General features: G+C 39.9%; 1 protein-coding gene across 5 annotated transcripts in view; it reads left to right on the top strand.

The window, feature by feature from the left end:
- The first annotated feature begins 3,279 nt into the window (after positions 1-3,279).
- LOC117544868 (myoferlin-like) overlaps positions 3,280-14,456 on the top strand; it is a 38,872-nt gene continuing 27,695 nt past the window's right edge. For 2 of the 5 annotated variants that reach the window (XM_034214352.1, XM_034214351.1), the window contains exons 1-3: positions 3,280-3,650; positions 4,486-4,541; positions 4,794-4,885. In XM_034214352.1, coding sequence (XP_034070243.1) covers positions 3,563-3,650; positions 4,486-4,541; positions 4,794-4,885 — 236 coding nt within the window. In that variant the 5' untranslated portion in view covers positions 3,280-3,562. Of the gene's footprint in view, positions 3,651-4,307; positions 4,386-4,485; positions 4,542-4,793; positions 4,886-14,456 lie in introns of those variants that run through there. The other 3 variants (XM_034214354.1, XM_034214353.1, XM_034214355.1) reach the window with 2 other exon arrangements.

The raw sequence follows: 14,456 nt of genomic DNA, 5'->3' as shown, positions 1-14,456 counted from the left end.
GGGTTAACCGAACCGCCAGACAAGCCCTCAGTGGATTAATCATTTAGAGAAGCAAAGTTAGTCAGTACCCAGGAGAGGTTATATTTGTAGCAAGGACAACGCTGTTCTAAAATTATAATGTCTTTGCACAGATCCTATAATCCACTATATGTTCTGTGAGAATATATTAAGAGTTAAGGGGACACACACCAGAAGAATAGGGTTAAATATTCTTCCATAGTTCTTAGCCTACATAAGGGCTTTCTTTTTTTGTAACGCAAGTTTTCTAAATATGTAAGTTTGAATATGCAAAGGGTGTTTTATGCTTCTGAATATTGGTGAACTTGCATACTTTTTCAAAACAAAACATCTGAACATTGGTTAAGGCACGGTTCAAAAGGTTTGTCTCATTTTGTTGACCTAATAAAGTAAATGCTTTTTACTGATCGAACACTCTGAAAGCCATTTAAAAAGTACATTTTCACCCTTTTTTAAGCAATATATTACTTATAAATCAGGCCAAGAATGATTTATGAACATAAACATGCAAATAAATCAGAACAAATTATAACTTTTGGTGAATTAAGAAATAAATCTGCAGATGCAAATAGTCAAATAAACACCTTATTGTGTACGTTTTGTGTATTATTTCCATAAGTCTGATAGAAAATATATCATAAAGGCAAAATAGACCAAACTCAAAATGAACCAGAGCATATTTGCCTGTAGTGTTTCATTAAAAGCAGTGATCAATGATTGTCTGTCATGTTGTTAGAGCCTCACAGACTTCTATAACTAATGTGTTTTATTTGTTGCCAGGCAACCCACTGCACTTCTTCTCCCCACTTCAATGAGCAGGAGCTGGAGTGGCCTCCCAGTAACTTTAATGAAGAGACCAAAGTCCCAGTGGAGTCTCAACTCTGCTGGGCAAGTCTATGTATCGGCTCTAATATTAGACCCACAGACACCTGCAGTAGGAGGTACTGTAACTGCCTCAAATAGCTATTTAATGTATCCGGTGTAAGAGGCAATGACCAGTAATGGATAGCAGACAAATAATGCCACAGTAATAAAAAAATTAATCTTTTTTCTTTTTTTGCCAAACACATGAAAAATATACAAATTGAGTATACATGTGATAGATTACAAAAAGAAGAATAACAAAAGGTGTACATTAGACTACACAACATAACTGGTTGACTGGGAACAAAGAGATAAGGGCCCTACTACAAAAGGTAGGTGAACAAAAGTTGATAGGAAAATAATTTTGAACACATCAGCATTCATTTAAATATGGTGATAGTAAGCTGAAATATATTTTTGTCATTTTCATTTCAAGATTGATAAAAGCAGAAGTCCAGCCACTATAATCACCAACATGTATTAAACGTAAAACATACACAAATCCCTGCATTTTTTCTATACTGCCAATTAGTAAATTTATCTGACAACGATTTTGATATGACATATTAAAAGAAAGGCAACAGCTGGCTTGAGAAGAACCAATGATATAAAGCAATTAAGGGTAATATTAGCTCATATTCCAGGAGACAATGCATCTGTGGATAGGTAGAAATACGTCACTGCTAATGCACTGCATTTCACAACTTTTAGTTTATAGATTGTTTTTGTTCCACTAAAACCCTTGCACTAGCGATAAGATAGTGTCAAGTCTGGTAAACGTCAAATACACGTGCTAGTACGTGTCACAGTATGGGCATAGATATGTCTCGTAATTATTTGTGTGAACATAAAAATAATTTGTGTGTAAATATGTGATTTGTAAATGTAAAACAACATCCACAAATGCATTTAAAAGATTTGCAAACTCACAAATACATTTGCAAGTGTAAAACGGATCTGCAAATACGCTAAATATGTTCACAAATAAAAAAAAGATCTGTGAATATCTCTTTAACATTTACACCTTTCGATCAGGCATTTGTGAATCCATTTTGTATTTGTGGACCAAAAATGCGCTTGCGGATCTCAAATCTCTGTTCGCGGATCGTCTTTTTACACACACGGAATTTTGAGACATATTTTCCGCCGGTCTCGGCTAAAATCTACTCGTGTCACTCGGTTATTTTCGGAAACCACGTGATGGCCCGCTGTTGACGACATTTCCGCATGATTTCAAAGTAAGAGCATGATGGTTTGTTTAATGCTCTGTTTTTGTATTATAATGAACAGCGGAACGTTAGATGCATTCTTCATCACCATCATCATCATGTTATAGTGATACAGTTAGTTTGTGTTATTGGTTCAATATAGCATATATCGAGCACTTTCGTTGATGTTGAAGTGCAGGCTATACGCCACTTTCGGGTCCCGGGGGAGCAGCTGGCAGCGAAGCAGCCCAGATAAAACTCTTTCTTCATTGTTTGTTGTGTATTCAGTCAAGCGGGTCGAAGTTACAAAGCACTTCACATCTTATTAATCGGCCTAATTGTACCTTACCAGTGCAGTAATAAAGTAATCTGTAGAAAAGCACCGTATTTAGGTCAGGGTTATGGTGATAAAGAATGCATCTAACGTTCCGCTGTTCATTATAATACAAAAACAGAGCATTAAACAAACCATCATGCTCTTACTTTGAAATCATGCAGAAATGTCGTCAACAGCAGGCCATCACGTGGTTTCCGAAAATAACCGAGTGACACGAGTAGATTTTAGCCGAGACCGGCGGAAAATATGTCTCTAAATTCCGTGTGTGTAAAAAGACGATCCGCGAACAGAGATTTGAGATCCGTGAACAGAGATTTGAGATCCGCAAGCGCATTTTTGGTCCACAAATACAAAATGGATTCACAAATGCCTGATCGAAAGGTGTAAATGTTAAAGAGATATTATTCACAGATCTTTTTTTTATTTGTGAACATATTTAGCGTATTTGCAGATCCGTTTTACACTTGCAAATGTATTTGTGAGTTTGCAAATCTTTTAAATGCATTTGTGGATGTTGTTTTACATTTACAAATCACATATTTACACACAAATTATTTTTATGTTCACACAAATAATTATGAGACATATCTATGCCCATACACAGCCACTAGATGGAGCCACATCCAACATATTTAAACACGCTGAGGCATCAAGAAATAGTGCTGGATTTCTTTGAGTGCAAATAACAATACCGAGTACACCAGACCCCCCTAAAAACAAACAGTATTTTCAGCCTCTGCAATTTATTTGATGTGCTCCTCAACTAGTAGGCTATGTTTTTAAAGTCCATAATATAGAACTTTGCAAAATGTAGATCCTTATTTATATAATCTGTTCATTTGAAAGCATGCAGATATATCTAGTAAACGTTCATTGTGTGTACGTGTTAGTGTGTGCCTTCTCCTCTCGGCTGCACGGGGGCAACAGCAGCTCTCCAGCCTCCCTCAGTCTCCCTCGGTTTAATTCCTCCCCCGTGATCCGCCCTTATTTCCCCTTGCTCTCAGATTTGGATATAAACTTCCTCCGCCCTGTCTGCTCAGTGATGGGGCTGTGAGGATGCACGGCAATCCTGAGACTTTTTCTTTTGTTTTCATTCAGATTTAGTCCTTTTTTTTTTATCAACCCGTCTGCAGCCATGTTGCGGGTTAAGGTGGAATCGGCGAAAGGTCTGCCTAAAAAGAAAGTGGGACACCCTGATCCAATCGTCTCTGTGATATTTAAAGGTAAGGCTCAATCTGAAAAGTGTTGACGTTTAATTTGTGTATGGAGACAACACTTGTAGATTAACATTTGGTCTTAAATAAGGATGTAAAGCGTGTAAAGTTTATAGTCGCTCAATTGATTCGACTTTATTCTAGTATGACGTCACTATGGGTTTTTATAGTTGGCTGTTATTTTATAATCCAGTATACATGCAAAAAAACGGATATACAGTAGTGTTATTTTAAGTTTCCCTTTAGTTGTATAATAGCTGGTGGTAAAATAAGCCTATTGCTATTTTAAGTTAAGGAATTAAGTGTCATTGTGGTCATTTGAATGCAGTATAATTAAAGATAAAACACACAAATTGAGCAAGTTGTATTGCATCACTAAAGATTTCCCCCAACATGTCACAGCATTTGTATCCACATAAAGCCCGGCCAAGGTTTGGACCCGCAGTACACATGACAGGACAAGGAATGCTTTGATATAGAGGATAGACATGTTAGAAAATGTTGGGAAATTGGCCTTCAGCTACTGAATGGCATTTCCTCCCTAATGAGGAAACTAAGTTCCTGACAATCAGCCCAATTGCTCTCAGCTGCTTTGTTTACACCCAGATCCTCTTCATCATCAGCCCCAGGTGTGGCAGATTTCCTCCTTCCCTTTAACTGCAGCGCACTGACACAAACAATTTACATAAAGCTTGCAAAGCTAACTCCATTTAGAGAAGGCAATAACTTAACTCAGGCCAACAAGTGGGTAAAATGATTTCTGATGTTCACCTATGTTTCCTTATCTTGAGAAATCATGAACCAATGATTGACCAATTTTTTTCAATATGTGTATTGTTTTCAGATGAGAAGCAGAAAACAAAATCGATTGACAGTGAGCTGAACCCTGTCTGGAACGAGGTAAATCTCTAAAACACACAAACAAACACACACTTGTTATCCATGCTTCACACCTTTACTTAGATTTTACAGCTTTGGCTATTAAGAAAAGCAGGAATAGTTGATATATTACAAGAAATCCCCTCAAATCCCCTTTTTAAATGCATCACATGGTAAAACACTGCGACAAGCTAAGGTCCTACTCTCAGAGATATAATTGTAATTCTTTAAATTAGATATCTAATGTTCTGTATCCCTCATCTTGTCTCACAGGTGCTTGAGTTTGATCTGAAGGGCGTTGCGTTGGACTATAGCGCCTACATAGATGTGATCGTGAAAGACTATGAAACTATTGGAAAAAATAAGTAAGTGTGACACAAACTGCTGAAACTTCCTGTTGGGTTTTGTGCAACCGATGGATCAAAGGGATGAAAGAGGAGGTGTGTGCCTCACCTTTATTGCACCTCAATGTAAACCTCTTCATGTCTGAACGAAGACTGAGGAATAATTCTGTCTGACAGGTTAGCTTACAGTAGCTTTTTCTCTGATTGATAATAATAATAATTAAGATTGTTCTTGTATAGCACTTTTCATACACAGGCAAAGTGCAATATGCACACAACAGAAGAACACATAATATAAGACATTCAATTCAAATGCAAAACATGTTAGCATACTTGCAGCATGTTAACATAATACATTTGATTGAATGGAATACAAGAAAGTTAAATAGGCACAGTGTTTTATCGATATCAGCTTTTTTATTAAGATAAAGCACAAGCATTAAGATGGCCTCTATCTGAAATACCTTTGCTTCAAAGTAAGTATTTGTACGTGACACATTTCCACCCCTGTGTTTAGGGAAGACATTATTATTAACACTGGCACAGTAACGCACAAGCAGAGTAAGTAATGTGTTTTCAGAGCCGCTCTGTGTTTGAGTTATGCTGGATCTCGCGGCCCCTCACACCCAGCCTGCCCTGCTGAGACTTGCTGGTTTGTGTGGGCTGACTGATCCTGATTGGGCAACAATGGATGGATGAATTGCTGTTTGTCTTCTGTGTGTCTTGGATTTGTGTGGTGCTGTGTCACGCTAGGACAGGGAAACTGTTACAGGAAAGAGTAATGTGGCATTAACTCACCAAACTATTGTGATGGTGGTGAAGTTGCAATTCATGCAGTAGGAGTGAACTGATTTAAAGGGGCCCTATGAGGCTCCGTTTCAGGTTCATATCAGTGTGTAGTGTCTCTACTGTGACATGTCTCCATGCTTTAATGTTCAAAAAGCTCTTTATTTTTCTCATACTGCCTGTGCTGCAGCACCTCTTTTCACCCTCTGTCTGAAACCAGAGCCCAGTCTGCTCTGATTGGTTAGCTGGCCGGTTCTGTTGTGATTGGTCAGCGGTTTAGAGATGTCCCGCCCCTTAGCCTATCACGTACAATGTGTTAGACAATAGAAGTGTTCCATAGTGATGTTACTAAAGAAAACGAAGGACTCCAATGGAAGTAAAACTCCAAAAGCACAACAGGGCCCCTTTAAACCTTACATTAGACCATTGCATCCAAATGTTTTAAATAGTAAGCTTTAATACAAGTGTTTAAGATAACTGAGCATACAAATGGTTAAATGAGACTTGGATTATACAGTAAGAGTTGTCTGAGAGTTTGTATAACGGGTGTTTTCAGATAGTTTTGCAGCCCAGTATTTTGTATTCATCATTCACTGTGGAGGAGGCATGAGTGTTCTTTAAAGAATTCAAAGTAACACCAGAGGAGTAATGGGTTTACAAAAAGGTTATTTTGTTGGTGTAGTATCTCTTTAAAACTGTGTGTCGAGACGTGCTGTAATGCAAAAAGTTTCCCCAACACAGTTCAAGGTTGTTATATCCAGAATCACGTATGGGACCAATCTAGACCAACCACAAAGAATGCTTCCTCGACAATTACTGCGATCAAAGTCGTATGAAAACAACACACATGAAAAGTATCTCGCTCTTATGATTGATGTCTTATGTAGTGTATTTCTTCTTCTCCTCTTCCTAAGCTTTACATAGTGTAAGTTCCTTCAGTGTCTGGGACAGCCTTCACTGAGGGGCGGAGCTTCTGTAATGTTCTTCTCCAGCACTCGAGTCCTTGTTAAACGGAGTAAAGTTTTCCACTGGGCTGGCTCCTCTGACACACTCCCTAAAGATCCACACAGTGCTAGCAGAGAAAGGACTTCCCTCTTTGTCAAATAGTTTTCCAGCTGGTGTTGTAGGTAATCCATGTTGTCATGGCTACAAAACGAAGAAGGGGGGGGGGGGGGGGGGGGCAAATCAGTTACTTCTTCTAATTCAATTTTAGAGGGAAATCAGATGATTAGAGGACAAAGTTCCCCCTGTAGCACAGTCCATTATAAGTTTGAGAATCACTTGTCAGTTTAAAAAAATGTTTTTGTCAGTTTCAAAATGTCTCTTTTCCTGACGTTCATATTCTTTAGATATGAAATTACAGTTTTTAGAGATTATTTGAGGAAGTAAAGCCATTTTATAGATGATAAATATACCATCAGGCAATTTAGTAAAACCTCTTCATGGGTCAAATGTGTGGGTAAAATGTAGCATTCAGCTGTTGCAGGTTTCTCTGCTTTAAATCATACTAATCTTAACATTACAATTATTTATTGGAGGAATGCACGGTAAAGGTTTGACGGGCGGCAGACTTTTAGAAGTCATTGCATGGTTAGCTTCGGTCAAAATAAAGTAAATGGCCTCTTAGATATTATCATTACCATCAAAGATGAGTTTTTCTGCACTGGTGCAATAAATAAAAAAGAAACTGGATTAAATCTTTACAGGATATGGTTGGGAAAATGCTGAGTATTGTTTCATTTCCCGTGTTAAAAAAACAGACAAGGGGGTCTCAAATATTTCTGGATTGTATAGCCTTGCAGTGCTGAAACCTCTTGATAAATATGACGACATAGCGATAAAAGGGAGCTGTTACTGCTCATGTTCACACCATTTGCTGCAAGGAATCTGGGTGTGACCCTAGATAACAACCTGTCCTTCACTGCAAACATCGCTGCTACAACCCGTTGCTGCAGATACACTCTTTACAACATCAGGAAGATACGTCCCCAGCTGACTCAGAAAGCGACTCAGGTTCTGGTCCAGGCTCTCGTCATCTCACGCCTAGACTACTGCAACTCCCTCCTGGCTGGTCTACCTGCATGTGCCATCCGACCTCTGCAGCTCATCCAGAATGCAGCGGCTCGTCTGGTCTTCAACCTTCCTAAATTCTCCCACACCACTCCGCTCCCTTCACTGGCTTCCGGTAACTGCTAGAATCCACTTCAAGACACTGGTACTTGCTTACCATGCTGCGAATGGATCTGGCCCTTCCTACATCCAGGACATGGTTAAACCGTACACCCCAGCGCGTGCACTACACTCTGCATCAGCCAAACGACTCGTTGCGCCCTCGCTGCGAGGGGGACCCAAGTTCCCATCGGCGAAAACACGTGGGTTTGCTGTCCTGGCTCCAAGATGGTGGAATGAGCTCCCCATTGACATCAGGACGGCAGATAGCTTGCACATCTTCCGGCGCAAACTGAAAACTCATCTCTTTCGACTCCACTTCGAGCGTTAGAACTATTAACGAAGCACTTTTATACTAATAAAGGACTGGCTTACCTAAAGCCAGTTGAGTAGCACTTGAAATGTTTGGCTCTATGAAACCTGATGTACTTATATGATTCTGTTTTCTTCAAGGTTGTGTCTTCCTGGTCGAATGTACTTATTGTAAGTCGCTTTGGACAAAAGCGTCAGCTAAATGCAATGTAATGTAATGTAATGTAATTTGCACAAACCTCAGTTAAGCTGTATCATCACTCGTCCATCCTAACAGATCGGTGTAAGAAAATGAATTACGACAGGGGAGGATGTTTACTTTATCAACTAAAACCCAGTCGAGGACACTTACTCTATGAAGCTGATTTTGTTTAAAATCTTTCCCCTTTCCTTCTCGGATAGTCTAACGTAGTTATTTGGTTTGATTAAGTGAGGATTCATGATGCCACGAAAAGTAGAAAGACTAAAAGTTGGAACTTTTTGTTAAAGGTCGGGTGGCATGGAGCACTGCTCTCTGTTTTTCCACTGCCTACAAGAGGCTGACAATGGGGAAAAACTGCATCTACTTCCAATAATAACTCCACACACATCATTTCTGTCTGTGGGGAATTGTGATAGTTGGACGCAGGATCTTTTTCAGCTGCAGTAGGATGTTCCTCTGTGACTCACCAGGGCTTGGTGAGAGTCACACTGTCTGTTTAGGTCAGTGTACTTTGTGTTTACAACAAACACAATGCGCAAAGTTATCAGTCTTGGCACATCTTAATGTGTTCACAATACATACGGTGCAGGGCGGTAATGATACCATAACTTTTGGAAGATTCTGGCAAGCATAGTTTTTGATACTCGGCTGAAAAGGAAGTAACAAAATGAAAATATCTGAGAAGGGACTCGTTATTAAGGTCACCTAAGCCAACTGTTTGCTAAGGAAAAACTCCAAGTGGATGAGTCATATCCTACCTGAAGCCACTCTTTGTTTAAAGGGGCCCTATTGTGCTCAGTTTCACGTTTCATAACTGTATTCTTTGCCTCTACTGTGACATGTCTAATGTTCAAAAAGCTCTTTTTTTTTTCTCATACTGCTGCAGCTCCTCTTTTCACCCTCTGTCTGAAACCAGAGCCCAGTCTGCTCTGATTGGATTGGGCTCTGTTGTGATGTCAACCGCGATGTCCCACGCTTTAGCCTACGATGTGTTGGAGTGCTTACCAATAGGTGTGAGTGTTACATAGTGACATCACTACTTCACAGAAGTAAACAAAGGACTACAATCGTGGTGGTTCAGGCAGGGCGGAGTGTGTTTTTACTTAGTTTTATTTGTTGTGATTTTTAGCCTTAGTAGGGCCTCTTTAAGGCTAAATCCTCCAAACAATATTCCTGATGATAACCATTGGAAAACTACACTGTTGTTCCCCCAGTGATAATCGAGGCTACATACCAGGTTTATACAGTCACTGACTCCCCCGGGATTCCCTGGCAGCCTCTTTCCTGTAGCCTTGACTACGAAGCAGGATTCGAGGTTAGCGAGGTGACTTCAGGGTTAACTCTGGTTTTCAGTCCGGAGCTGGTTCACTTCTTACCGGGGTAGATATCATTGTAATTTATGCTGAACTCCCACTCTGCTCCGGGGCATGTTGGAGATAAGAGATCAGCTCAGTGAAAGCACCGCCTGCTGACCAATCAGAGCTCTGTGTGCAGACTTTAAAGCTATCAAGTCATATTACAGGATAGAGGAAACCTATGTTAAACTGGCGTATGAAGGAAAGACGGCTGGCAATTTAAATCGCTGACTATGTGAACATGTACATTAATAGTGTATCACTGCCCATCTTCAGAACGATCTGACTATGCTTACATTTGTTGTAAGCAAGCCTACTTAATCTGCCACATTATAAATGACCAGTATCCTGCAATGCCTCCAGTCCGCAGCACTGTAGACGTGTCGCACTTCTCATTCATATCCCGTCTTATATTTCCTCAGCTTCTCGCATAGGCTACTGTATGCAGAAGTGTTATTATAAACAACACATCAAGTTAACGAAACACTCAAATGTAATTTAAAGTAAGATCAACTTGTGTCTAATTTGGGGCATTGATATTGTAAACCTGCTAATTTGCGCATTCAAACAGTTTTTTACCACCTGTTCGTCCTGCACCTGGCAGTTTTGAAGTCATGGAGGTATACAGTTTGCCTTTATCCTGGAATATGTGTTTGTCATGGATGTACCGTACGTATATTGTCAATTGTGTATGATAATATAGTTTACTCTTCATTCATGAAGTATGACGCTGCGCTGTGTACACTAACCCCACCCCTTTCAGCCAGACAGGGAAACCCTGGCTTGATTTAGCGTCGTAGGACAAGCCAGATAACTCAAAGATATCCAGGATCTGTTGAACTGACTTCATAGTGCAGGCCTCTGATGTAGTTCTGCCAAAAATAATAACTCTCCACCTGTCTCCTCCCAACATCAGTGATATGCAGCTGGCTGAGTAATATATGATTGGATTTTTCATTGGAGTGAAGCACAAATATTATAATTTGTAATGCTTCCATGTTCGCTCACAGTATTTGTTTGTTCTTTGACGTTTCTGATCAATAAAACAACTTTAATTTTCCTTATAGTAGGCGCGTTCAAACGACTTACTATAGCATCAGTGGCGGCGCCAGAGATTTTCTCTTGGGGGTGCTGTGGGGTAGCGTGACGTTTCATAGAGGGTGCTCAAACATTAAGGGTTTCCCATTAATGCACCAGCGCTACAGTTGAATTTTCTACTGCAACACTCCCCACACACACAGTGTACCCGCGACTGTTACAATGAAGGCTCGATAATCAGCTCACGGCATATAGGTGTAAGCAGGGGTAAAGTGCTATTTTTACAAGTGGGAGGTGGACCTCACCTCCTCTAGGAGGGACCTCCATGGATGTATAATAAGAACTGGATACAGCGTGGGAGGCGGGGCCTCATTCATTCCTATGAGAGTTGCTCATTGGTGCATGATGATAAAATGGCCCAACTTTTGAGAGAGTGAAACGTCACAGATTACCCGGCATGCCTGAGAAGTACCCGTATGTGCACTCATGGAGCATGCGCAACTTTAACCAAAATGCTCGTTCACATCAAGCACGTCAATTTGCGTACACGTAACAGCACCGTGCGTTCGTGACAGCATGGTAATGGATTGTTATTATGATGGATTTGATATTAACGAGGCGGCAGTTAGCGGCTAGCTAGTAATTATGCTAATGTGCACATCAATCGTTATGTACTTATATTACGCTGTAACAGGATCTAGTGATATCCAACAGAGCTTCATTTAGCATGAAAGAATTATTGCACTGTATATATGTATGTGTGTGTGTGTGTGTGTGTATGTATGTATGTATGTATATATATATATATATATATATATATATATATATATATATATATACACAGTGCAATAAGCTTCTTAGTGCAATAATAAGCTACAGGGACGTTAATCTAACGTCGGTAATATTAACTTTATTTATTACAACATTTACGGTACAACATTTACATCATACAGCCCATGTAGTATAATATTTTACAAATGATGAATTACAGCAAACATGTGCAATATATCCATTATTACAGCTCCGTGGGATGGCAGTAAGGCGATATGGGTCCGTTGTTATTGTGCTTCCATGGGTAAAGAAAGATAAACGCATGTAGTGCTGAACACGTAACGTGAACGTGCCGGGCGGCGCGGTCCCGTGGGTTAGATGCGCGTTCATAATGCAGAGGGAAATAACTCTCAGAATAACGTTATTAATACATTTTTACAACTTGAGGAACGAATGTTTTTAATAAGGTCTATACAAGTGTTCATACTGGGTTGTTTATTTAGTTTAAAAAAAATGATCCAACGAGTTACAGACCACTCTTTCCCCATGTAAGTCAATGGGAAAAAGTGTTTCCGGGCCCAGCAACCTAACGGAAGTGTAGTACCGCCGTTTGGCCTCTACGAATATTCTCATCAGACTCCGGCGCACTTCCTGGGGGCTTGGGTCCGGGGACATGTTTAACCCTAACCCTAACCCATGTTTAACCCGGGAAGATTTTTTTTAAATATTGAAGTTAAAAGCATCAATCTGGTGCACTTTGAGAGCAACATTAAGAGATCTATGGATATACTGTATCTCTCAACATACATATGAAACAGAACTGTAAACAGATTTTCTATTTTTTTATAGATATTTTACAAATCACTTCCCTTTTTAAAACAAACCGTTTGAGACCCACTGAGATAACTAGACTAACGTTAACTATCTAAACACTGAGAGTCCTTTACTTCAACTGATCTGAGGTTATCTGAGACTCTCCATCTGACAGGAGAGAGTTCTCCCTCCACCTTGTTGTTGAAAAAAGCTCCTTATATCCGTTAGCTTGGCTAGCTAGCACCAGATGCTAATCACAACGATCTCCAGTAGATACCCACCGGTGCGCGAGCTCTCTCTCGCATGCACACAAAATGGCTCGTGCCACACACAGAGCAGAGCTTGAATGAACACAGAGACCCAGAAGTAAGCTACTTGTACTCACCAGGCCTATTATGTGCAGAATCCCTCTCGCTTTCAGGTGGTTTTGATTGAGTGTCCACACGTGGACGTTTAAGGACTAAAAAACGATAATTTTTTCACTTTGCTGTTAGCAAATCATTTGGCGCTCTCGCTAACAGGAAGTCACTCAAGTGTCACAAAGTAATTTAGCCTATGGGTAGGTCAAAAATCGAATGGGTGCTGGCCATTGGCCTAATCATATCACCTGTGTTGGCTTTATGTTTTTGGTAACACATTTGTTTGTTTCACATTTGCATTGATGTAATCTATCATTTTTCTAATTTAATTAGTTTTTTGAAAAAAAACACATATTTATTGGGGGTGCTTAGGGGGTGCTTTGGCAATCCTGGGTGGTGCTTCAGCTCCCCCCTGGCGCCGCCCCTGTATAGGATCAATTGCCTTCTCAAAACAAGGCAGTGGGTTTGATTCTTTGTGTGATGACATTATCCATTCAGGCCAAGTTTGTAGCAACAGGGAAAATAAGACTTAATATTTGGGTGTTATCAAGTTTTGGATGTTTCTGAATTTTGAGTGGTGTCATTGGATCTTGTGTTTCGTAGTGAGTAACTGAATCATGGGGAATTCCTCCCATCAGGAATGCTGCCAAAATAATATTACTCAGCCCTCCCAGAGAATAATTCAGTTTACATCATGCTCTGCATTCCTTCAGCTACATTGTGTTACTATGGACACGATACAATGTTATTTTAAGCAGCCAAAGACAAACGGAACTGCAGGATTATTATTTCTTCAACTCTGCAGTAGCTCAGTTTGTAAGGACTTGTCTTGGGAACTGGAGGAAGCTGGAGAGGTGCCGGTTTGCCTCCTTGTCACTGCAAAAGTGCCCTTTAGCCAGGTTTATAGGTCCTGTTTGTGCAGGTGTATGTTGGACCTGTGTTTTAATGTGTAAAACAACAAAAGAGTAAAAACATTATTTTGTCTGTGATCAATAAAGTTTGTCATCCTCTTTTCAACCATCATGTTTTGGTTAGAAGTTAGTATCTGTATTGCATTTGACAAATAAGTGTTTTTTTAAATTTATAATACACTTTCCATTATACATTTAGTGCACAAACAATAGAAACATCTGTGTTTTAAATATGTTTACTTCTCATGGTTCATTGGCAACAATTGTGCATCTGGACCCGGTGACGACATTACCTATTGACGCAGCAACCACTGTAAGTTATATTCTTGTTTAATTAGACTTCTCTGTTTCATTTATTCGACTCTGTATAATTGTTATTGTAGCTTAAACGGCTAAATCGCTTTTGAGAGATTTTAAATCTCAGATCTGCTCAGGCGAAACCTGCTTCACAGGTCTCAGCACTCAAGCCTGCATTAATATAGGCAGGGCCAGTCTATTGATTGCGTGAAGTACAACCGCGTGACTCAGTAATTTACCTTAAAAAGCATTTAAATACCGCATTTAAAATCTGATGAACTCGGTGTGCATCTGGACCCGGTGACGACATTACCTATTGACGCAGCAACCACTGCAAGTTATATTCTGGTTTAATTAGACTTCTCTGTTTCATTTATTCGACTCTGTATAATTGTTATTGTAGCTTAAACGGCTAAATCGCTTTTGAGAGATTTTAAATCTCAGATCTGCTCAGGCGAAACCTGCTTCACAGGTCTCAGCACTCAAGCCTGCATTAATATAGGCAGGGCCAGTCTATTGATTGCGTGAAGTACAACCGCGTGACTCAGTAATTGTTTACCTTAAAAAGCATTTAAATAC

Source organism: Gymnodraco acuticeps, unplaced genomic scaffold, assembly GCF_902827175.1.
Source record: "Gymnodraco acuticeps unplaced genomic scaffold, fGymAcu1.1, whole genome shotgun sequence".
In the NCBI taxonomy this organism is placed as follows: Eukaryota; Metazoa; Chordata; class Actinopteri; order Perciformes; family Bathydraconidae; genus Gymnodraco; species Gymnodraco acuticeps.
This window is presented reverse-complemented; position numbering and strand designations above follow the sequence as displayed.